The sequence below is a fragment of the Hyperolius riggenbachi genome, chromosome 6 (assembly GCF_040937935.1).
Source record: "Hyperolius riggenbachi isolate aHypRig1 chromosome 6, aHypRig1.pri, whole genome shotgun sequence".
NCBI lineage: Eukaryota > Metazoa > Chordata > Amphibia > Anura > Hyperoliidae > Hyperolius > Hyperolius riggenbachi.
The window spans coordinates 52,671,397-52,681,606 of NC_090651.1; the positions used below are offsets into that span (position 1 = coordinate 52,671,397).

General features: G+C 46.5%; 1 protein-coding gene across 1 annotated transcript; it reads right to left on the reverse strand.

The window, feature by feature from the left end:
- Positions 1 to 381: 381 nt before the first annotated feature.
- Positions 382 to 7,678, reverse strand: GADD45A (growth arrest and DNA damage inducible alpha). The gene is made up of 4 exons (XM_068239262.1): positions 7,454 to 7,678; positions 5,160 to 5,261; positions 4,122 to 4,335; positions 382 to 1,068 (listed from the first exon to the last, which is right to left on the reverse strand). The coding sequence occupies exons 1-4, from the start codon at positions 7,492 to 7,494 to the stop codon at positions 955 to 957; spliced, it is 471 nt and encodes a 156-aa protein (XP_068095363.1). The 5' UTR covers positions 7,495 to 7,678; the 3' UTR covers positions 382 to 954.
- Between the last annotated feature and the right edge of the window lie 2,532 nt (positions 7,679 to 10,210).

Sequence of the window (10,210 nt, forward strand, 5' to 3'; positions counted from 1 at the left end):
TACATTGAAGCGCTAACGCTCCCAAAATGCTGCATGTCCTGCGTTTGCGTTTCTGGGAAACGCAAACGCTCCTGTGGAAGTTGCCCCATCCATCATCAGCTGAGCGTTTTGGCAAAACGCTAGCGTATCGCAGCGCTGCCAAAATGCTCAAAAAAACGCTCTTGTGGGTTCCAGCCCTATGAGAATATTTTCTTTGCTGCTAATCTTCTAGTAATTATTCATAGTACACAACCAATTCACTATATCATATTTTTTTTTTTCGCTTCAGTGTCTCTTTAAGAAAAAGGGTATTATTATTATTATTATTATTATTATTATTATTAGTTTAACCCATACAGTCCAGGTCCACTTTATATAGAAGAAGGAGACTTGACAATGAAAGCCATTTGAAAGATTTTTATTTCAAACATTCCAATGGAAAACAGGTTCCACCATCTCTCATCTCATCACACTCGGCATATAAAAAAGTACCAGCTTCTGGAATTCATAAAATAAGTAACAAAGTTGCATAAATATATCTTAATATATATAGCTTAAAGAAAATAAATTAAACTTTTTCAATGGACAACTTAAACATCAGCTGTTCGTTTTAACACCATGTCAGAAAAGACCCCATCACTTCTGCTTTTACTCCAAGACCTGTGCCGACCCTCCCGAACGTCACAAAGGCACCAAGTTCTGTATCTGTGAAAGTCCCGGAATGATAATCGCTCCGCCTCTCCCCGCCATTCCTCACAAACAACCGCTTGCACCTCACTTCCAACAACCGCGCAAGGCAGCCAACCACAGAACGATGGTCATTGTTTTTTTTTAGATTTTTTTACACATTTTGCAATCCTCGCTTTACAGGCGGAAGAGTCCTCCGGAAAAAAAGAACGGACGCCACACGCGTCCCTTTTTTTTTTAATTTTAGTTTTAAAACTGAAAGTGTCCTTTGTGGCTTTCAGAGGCAGATCACCGTTCGGGCAGGTTGATGACTGGAACCCACTGGTCCAGGTAGCGACTCTCTTTGCAGAAGTTTATGACTTGGTTGATGGCGGGATCCTTCACCGGTGAAGTGTGTGGGTGCTAGAATGAAAAGAGAAAAAGAAGATTTATAAATACAGTTTTTTTTAAAGACAAAGTTTACAAAAAAAGAAAAAGTTAATGTATTCGGGCCTTGCACATAAGGGGCTTGATTCACAGCAGCAGTTATCACACGCTCTGCCACGAGCAAAAAGTTTACACGCAAACAGCATGAGCTTCACGTGATAACCGAAGGTTATCGTGCGATCCCGTGCGCTGTGAAACGTTCATGTGATCGCGCGCATTCCTTTATTGGGCTTGATTTACTAACCCGTAATAACTCATATCACGGCCTAACTACCATTTTCACGCACATTTTGTGCGCAATTGCAAATTCTCGCGCAATTGCGGACGAAAATTTGCGATTGCATGCGAAAAAAACGAGCGGATGTGATATGCGTTATCATGGTTTAGTAAATCAAGCCCAAGTGTGATAACTTTGGAAAGTTGTGATATTTGTCCTATCACGGTTTGTCCTATCACAGCCCATTATGTGAAGTGATGCTTTTCACATGAAAATGTTTGCGAGCGCCAGTTTGTGTGATAACTGCTGTGAAAGCAGTTAGCACTCTCTAGTGAATCAAGCCCAAAGTGTAATATAAGCTGGAGTATCCTTTCCCTGCACCTGTTCCTCTAGCAGGTAGCTTCTGTTAGTAACGGGACATGTCAGAACAAGCCGAGGACAGGAATGCTCTAGTGGTGATGTCACGGCCCGTTGTTTAAAGTCCACTCAGTAAAAGTGTGGCAGAGAAAAGTCACTGTGATCTAGCATTACCGAAACTGCTTCCAGGGGTGGGGAATGCATGGAGCTTAGGAATGTGGGAATGAGTCACTCTCACAGGAGCTTGGGAACTGTGCGAGAAGCTGGCAACAGAAACCAAGGGATGGGCAGGCCTATAGTACCCTCTCTCAACATCAATTGTTTGCTTTTTTTTTTTTTCCATTTTGAGCCGGAAATACTAAAATCAAGGTGTGCTACACGCCCTGAGTGGGTGGCAGTGTGAGAACAGGTGCAATGCAAACAGCCACAAGGCACTCCTGGCAGGGGTAACCAGCCACAGTGACAGGCCACTCCTGGCAGGGGTACAGCCACAGTGACAGGCCACTCCTGGCAGGGGTACAGCCACAGTGACAGGCCACTCCTGGCAGGGGTACAGCCACAGTGACAGGCCACTCCTGGCAGGGGTACAGCCACAGTGACAGGCCACTCCTGGCAGGGGTACAGCCACAGTGACAGGCCACTCCTGGCAGGGGTAACCAACCCTGGGCATGCAATTAAAGGCTGAAGGTGAGATTGTCACAGCAATTACATCCAGCCACCAAACATTGCAGAAGCTACAGCTAGAACTGGGTATATCGATTTAACCTCCCTAGCGTTCTGATTACGTGCGGCGCACGGCCGCGGGAGGGTTTTTTTTTTAACTTAATTTTTTTTTCCCCCATGTAGCTAGCCTAGCGCTAGCTACACGATTCCCTCCTCCCTTCCGATTGCCGCCGGCGATCATACCCATCAGGAAATCCCGTTCTGAACGGGATTTCCTGCAGGGCTTCCTCCGTCGCCCTCTTTCGCGGCGGGTAGCTGCGGATCGATAAAATGTATTTAAAAAAAAAAAAAAAAATGGCCCGAGCAATCCACCGCGGCGTTACTGGACGAGCTGAGCTCGTCCGTAACGCCCAGGTGGTGTTAAGTCCGAGGACCAGTTACAGCCTCTATGGTTTTTGTTTTAATGCTGTCTGTGTCCCTGTTAAAAAGACACTTTTCCCCACTTTTTGTCCCAGTGAGAGACAAGAGTTAAAAATCTGGCCAACCCAGAAATGGCTCCAGCAGGGTCCCAGAGAGCAATAATATCCCAGCAGGGACTTGAATTCTTCACAATACTGACCAAAACTAAACTGAAAACGAATAGGCTATATTCAGTGGGACGTTGTATTGTATATCCTACAAAAGGCAAGACTGCAACACAGAGAGAAACAGTTGCATGGAGAGTATTTACATGCATACAGTGAAGCTTACAGTATGCTTCACTGCACCTATTAATGGGCGTTATGCAGATACCGTGCTGCAGGCATCCTGTTATGCCAATGTATTCCACTGCGCTGCAAACATGCATCATTACAATATAACTGCACTGCATTAGCAATGCAATTATAATACCAGACGCATCACTCTACAGTGAACATAGCCTTAAGGGGAGTATGAAATAGTGGATTCCGAAGAATGTGGGATCACAAACACTGGAAATGTTGCCCACGGCAACCAATCAACCCATGTTGGAAAAGTACACATGGATGCCAAGGCGACCCCTGTATACATGGCAACAGCAAGATTGCAAAATAACCCCTGAAATGTAATAAAGCATATGTGCTATGGGCCTTAAATGACCACCACAGAACAATTTAAAAGGACACCTGAAGTTAGAAGGATACGGAGGCTGCCATATTTATTTTCTTTTAAGCAATACCAGTTGCCTGGCTATCCAGCTGATCCTCTGCCTCTAATACTTTTAGCCATAGCCCCTGAACAAGCATGCAGCAGATCAGGTGTTTCTGACTGAAGTCTGACTGGATTAGCTGCATGCTTGTTTCAGGTGTGTGGTTCAGACACTACTGCAGCACACACAAAAAAAATAATAATAATAATAATAATAATAATCAGCAGGGCTGCCAGGTAACTGGTATTATTTAAAAGGAAATAAATATGGCAGCCTCCATATTCCACTCACTTCGGGTTCCCTTTAAGAATAAAATATAGGTAGTAGTTATTGGTGAGGCTTCTGTTGAATGACATATTTAGACCCTTGTGCATGCAGGTCTATAAGTCACTTGTTTACTGTATGAGCTTTTATTTATGGGACAGAGAGATACACAAGTGACATTCCATTATCGTCACGTTACACAAGCAGTGACGTCCGTCCCAGGCTTAATAAAGCAGATACACAGTAACCAGCGGCAACCCACAGTAGCAATTCCCCCCTCAGGTATAGCCTGGAATGCTACTTGTGGGCTCCGCCCAGCTCCCGCCCCTCTAACATGCTTAGCGAGAGAAGGCCACTTACATTGATCAGAATACAATGCAGGTCGGCAGGTTCTCCAGGCTTGTCAGATCCGCCCAGGATCTCAGCCAGCCGGCTCATGTTGTGCACTCTCAGGATGTTGATGTCATTCTCACAGCAGAATGCCTGGATCAGAGTAAAGTGGATCTGCAGAGCGACATCCTGGTCTTCCGTTTCATCTGTGGCCAGCAGACAAAGCACCACGTTGTCTGGGTCCCTGCAAAGCAGACGCAGATCGAGAGGTCAGGACACAATGCAGATAGCAGTTCACAAAACACAAAAACCCCAAGACTGCTGGTATTCCCTAATCAAACAATGCAGAGCATGCAGAACTATGCAATTATCCTATATGCTACAATACACTATTGCAACAGACTGGAGGATGCTCTCTATAGCCATAGCTTGTTAGCTTGTCCTGCAGCAGAATAAGTATGTCCCCCATGTGGCTACTACAATCTTTAGAGTGGACCAGAACTCTTGCACAGGACAAAAGGAAAACAGAGAAATGCACCCTGTATGCATTTAGAAAGTTTAACCTGTCTAATCCCCCCTCATATGTGACTAATCACAAGTTGTAATTTGATCTCCTACCTGTGTCAGCTGACTGCCACAGCAGAGATCTCACTTGTAAACACAGGATGTTAACACTATGTCTGCTTCCATGAAAGCAGGAAGTAGACAATGCAGATTTATTGCAGGATATGTATCAGCTGTAACAAAGACATGTTTTCCTTTAAAGGCTATTATGTTATTTCTTATCTTTTAGAGCAGACAGGGAAGTTATGCGTTCAGGTCCACTTCCTACCAGAAGGGTAAACAATATGGAAATGCATTTAATGTAACCCATCTATATATAAAAACAAAGCATTTTGCATCAGCCACACCAGTTATGGGCAACCTACTTGCCCAGATGCAGGGGAGTTACAGAGTGCTTGAATGCCCATAGCTGCAAAACCCAGCTGCAGAGGCACTACAAGTTCCAGCATGCCCTGCAGATCTACACAAAGAAAACAATAGCAGAAGGGCAAGGGTTGTACTTACACATTGAGCAGTTTGGCAGCCTCGTACACCCCAATGGTGATGGTCCTCTGTACTTTGGCTTTGTTCAGCACCTCCTCCAATGCAGTTCCCACACTGTCCATCCTGAAACAACAAGACAGGGATTAGACAGATGAAAAACCAAAGACAGCAACAACTGACTCACATCTGATTCACAGGCAAACAGCACCGGTCACCTTTGTTTGTTACTGACAAAGGTCCCCCTCCAATACACCCTAAGAATCAAGAGGGGGGGGGGGGGGGGGTCACCCCCACACACCTCTAGATAGTCTTGTAAAAATCAGTCTCACTGCAAGCCAAGCTCAGCCTGCACACCCAACTGGCCCCCTGCAACTGTCACAGCTACAGCTTTCCCAGAACACACAGTGACAGCAGAATCACTCCAGCATGTAGGGAACCCGGAAAAAAAACAAGAAAAAAAAAAAAAAAACAAATCATCACAAAAGTTCAGGTCACTTTGCAGCTAAGAAAGTTACTTCTACCCCTCACAGTCACAGCAGGGTTACTCCTCATGCACTCAAAAGCAAGGAAGTCATCACCTCCAACAACAGCTACTACCCAGCGGTCACTGTCCAGCATGCATCAAAGGATGGGGGTCACTCTGAATTTTCCTAATTAAAAAAAAAAAACATAGCACCAAAAGGGTCTCCATACATGAGCCCCCCACAATGCATGCTACAGAGCAGCTCACCAACTGATCAGCTGCAACAGAATGGGGTTATGGTCATCCCAGGTAACCCTGCTGCCATAATGACAATCAGGTCACCCTCTGCAAGTCACAGAAACACCTCAGGTCACCCAGCATAGGGTCACATCCAGCAGAATCCACCAAGAGCAACTCAGATCGCCCAGCATAGGGTCACCGCCAGCAGAAGCACCTCAGATCACCCAGCATAGGGTCACATCCAGCAGAAGCACCTCAGATCACCCAGCATAGGGTCACATCCAGCAGAAGCACCTCAGATCACCCAGCATAGGGTCACATCCAGCAGAAGCACCTCAGATCACCCAGCATAGGGTCACATCCAGCAGAAGCACCTCAGATCACCCAGCATAGGGTCACATCCAGCAGAAGCACCTCAGATCACCCAGCATAGGGTCACATCCAGCAGAAGCACCTCAGATCACCCAGCATACGGTCACATCCAGCAGAAGCACCTCAGATCACCCAGCATAGGGTCACATCCAGCAAAAGCACCTCAGATCACCCAGCATAGGGTCACATCCAGCAAAAGCACCTCAGATCACCCAGCATAGGGTCACATCCAGCAAAAGCACCTCAGATCACCCAGCATAGGGTCACATCCAGCAAAAGCACCTCAGATCACCCAGCATAGGGTCACATCCAGCAGAAGCACCTCAGATCACCCAGCATAGGGTCACATCCAGCAGAAGCACCTCAGATCACCCAGCATAGGGTCACATCCAGCAGAAGCACCTCAGATCACCCAGCATAGGGTCACATCCAGCAGAAGCACCTCAGATCACCCAGCATAGGGTCACATCCAGCAGAAGCACCTCAGATCACCCAGCATAGGGTCACATCCAGCAGAAGCACCTCAGATCACCCAGCAAAGAGTAAATGCCAGCAGAAGCACCTCAGATCACCCAGCAAAGAGTAAATGCCAGCAGAAGCACCTCAGATCACCCAGCAAAGAGTAAATGCCAGCAGAAGCACCTCAGATCACCCAGCAAAGAGTAAATGTCAGCAGAAGCACCTCAGATCACCCAGCAAAGAGTAAATGCCAGCAGAAGCACCTCAGATCACCCAGCATAGGGTCACATCCAGCAGAAGCACCTCAGATCACCCAGCATAGGGTCACATCCAGCAGAATTCACCACCAGCACCTCAGATCACCCAGCATATGGTCACATCCAGCAGAATTCACCACCAGCACCTCAGATCACCCAGCATATGGTCACATCCAGCAGAATTCACCACCAGCACCTCAGATCACCCAGCATAGGGTCACCACCAGCATAGGGTCACATCCAGCAGAAGCACCTCAGATCACCCAGCATAGGGTTACCACCAGCACCTCAGATCATGCAGCAATGAGGTCACCCTGCAACATCCAAAGCATAAAGTAACTCTGCAATAATCCAGGAATGGGGGAGCCCAACTGCCACAGTCCAAAATTAAAATTGGGGTCACTCTCCACAGTCCAAGCAATTCTGCAAGCCTGCCAGTTGTCCCCAGAGCAGGTCAGCTCGGCACAGAAGCATCCCGGCCACAGGCACACATATGCAATGGATAATCCAGGCGCGGGGCTTACTTTCCACGGCTTTGCTCTCCGGTCAGCTCTTCCAGGGTCATATTGCAAGCGGCACGCGCAGCGTAGTCTCACACACAGTCCGCTCTATCTCGTAACTTCGTTCAATCTGACTCCTCCTCGGCCGCAGCCGGTTTTCATGTGCTAAACGCCCAGCCAACCACCGCGCTTCTCATTTACATGCCCGCACGCTCATTCGCCCATGAGAAATCAGGCTCCGCTCCCCGGCGACGCCCCCCTACAACCCCAGACAGAGTAAAAAGCACGGCAGCTGTGATTGGATTGCTGCAGGGAAGGGGCGGGGCTTCTGTGGTCAGGCCGTTGCTTGGCGATGGGTTTGGTGATGTAACCCTTTCCCTCCTGCAGGCCGCTCCAGGCAGGCAGTGGAGGGAGCAATGTCGCCCCGCTGTGTCCGCACAGAGCATGTACAGCGTATGAGTAATCCATTCCTCAGTCAGGTTACAGTGAGATCATCCCATCTTCCTGTAATGTAGCCCGTCCCGCTGCAGATCACCCGATATGGGACTAGGTCTGATGTAAACACGTGGATGCCATCATATGCCAATTGCAGATTCTCCCATGATGCCTTCTGTCACCTGATAACCTGGCATAGACCAGGTCATAGCCCATACTTTGCTGAGATCATCTATTTGCTCCATTGCAGTCCCGATAATGGAATATTATTGACTCATGCATTTCAATCAATAATTTAGATTTCCTTACACTATTTTCAAATCCGGACCATCCACAAGTCACACTAGGCAGGTACATAGGGCCTGATAGGTGTCAAGGGGCCTATCTGGCAACTCCTCAGGTCCCTTCTACTGTTCCTCCTCCCCAGATAAGCCATGTGATAAGCCAAATCTGCTATGTTGCCTTGGGCCCCTTTGATGGAGGAAAGGGGAAGGGGAGTCCTTCAGGTCTCTTGGTGTTCTTTGTGTCCCCTTTGCTGTGCTGCCGTCAACCACATTAAAATACACAGAGAGACCTGAATGGCTAAGGGGGAATGGAAGAAGCCACATATAAGTCAAAGTAAACATGGAGAAACGGATGTGCAGTGTTCAGGGTGTCCATAGTAACATTCTTTTGGGGTGAGCAGCATACATTTTTCACTAGGCTTTTACACTGGGCGTAAAAGAATCGTGGGTCCCCCTGAGCAAAATCCTAATAGAGCCCCCTTATTCACAACCTTCTCCTTTCCTCCCTTGGTGACCCTCACAGCCTGGGGGTTTATCATACAAGCTTCATAAAACAAGTGTGACCATCAGGATCTCAAAGCGATTTTGTGAGTGTTTTGCATTTTCCTATACCTTCCATTGAGGAGGAATCGCTTTCATGCAATACCTGCAAGCAGTGAGTAAGAATAATGTGATCATTAACAACACAATACTGTGAACAGGCCCAAAGAATTGTATGGCAGTGAGCTGACATGCAGAATTATCCTGCAACGCAACTGATCACTGTGAACAGGGTCTGAAGCAAAAATGGAGCAGTTACCCAGAGCAACCAATCAAAAGGCTTGCTACAGTTAACAGCTGAAACATATCTGATTGCCATGAGTGGAGACCTTTGTTGCAGTTTTCTCTGTACTTTTTTATATAATCATTCACATTTCTTTAGGGACGATTCCTGTAACACCAGATGCATTTATTAGGGTTAATCATGATTGGTTGGATCAGGGAGGGTAAATTAGTAGTTAGACTTACCTGGATGTCTTCACAGTGATGTAAAAGATGACTTTCCCTGAACAGCCACATGCAGATCCCAGCCCTGTGCAAAGCCTGTCAGCAACCAATCAGGGCTCAGCTTTCAGCTGCTAGACTGTCGCTAGTCAGACTAATAAAAGGTGGCTTCCGATTGGCTGCTGTGATTGTACCAAGTGCACTTTGCTCATTGCATCTGGTGCATACAGCAGGTCACAAGGTTATAATAACAAATATGAAGCACCTATGGGCAAACTGTGCAGACAGGCCACTGCATTACATTCAAATAACCAAAAGCTTATAGGAGTCTAGCAAAGGAAGAGACCAGCTTTAATTTGTACTGAATACATTTGTGTTTCTTGGCCATTAGAGCATTTACCTTCCATAACTTTTCATCTCCAGCTTCAAATTTTCCACCACTGGTGCCTCACTCATCTCTACTGCCAATAATGCAATATAAACATCTGCAAGGAGTTTGGATGTTCTCCCCCTGTCTGTGTGGGTTTCCTCTGGGCACTCTGGTTTCCTCCCACATCCCCAAAACATATAGATAAGTTAATTGGCTTCCCCCTAAATTAGCCCTAGACTATGATACACACACTACACAATACATACATAGACATAGGACTATGGCAGGGACTAGAGTGTGAGCCCCTTCGAGGGACAGTTAGTGATAAGACAATATACGCTGTACAGTGCTGCGTAATATGTCGGAGCTGTATAAATACTTAAAAAAATAAATAAAGTTATTTAAAGGACACCTGAACTGAGAAGGAAAAGGAGGCAGCCATATTTATCTCCTTTTAGGCCTTGTTCCTATTGTGTTCCTTTCGCGTGGCAGTTCGCGTTGGCCGTTTTTTTTATGCATTTTTTTTCCAATTTATGGGCGTTGGGACGTTTTTGTTAAGCGCTTTTCTAAGCGCTTTTACAGAGCAATTGCATTTTTTCACTCAACATCAGTCAGGAAGTGAACTCATTGATCATGCAATCGCTGCACAAAGCGTGAGTGTTTTGTGTTTTCCTATACCTTCCATTGAGGAGGAATCGCCTCAAAAAT

Excerpts from the sequence above, each read along its gene's own strand:
- GADD45A (XM_068239262.1), bottom strand. The coding sequence starts at position 7,494 with ATGACCCTGGAAGAGCTGACCGGAGAGCAAAGCCGTGGAAA. Across the intron at positions 5,262-7,453 it reads GGAGAGCAAAGCCGTGGAAA|GATGGACAGTGTGGGAACTG; the intron begins GTAAGCCCCGCG and ends TTGTTGTTTCAG. Across the intron at positions 1,069-4,121 it reads TGCATTGTATTCTGATCAAT|CACCCACACACTTCACCGGT; the intron begins GTAAGTGGCCTT and ends TTTTCATTCTAG.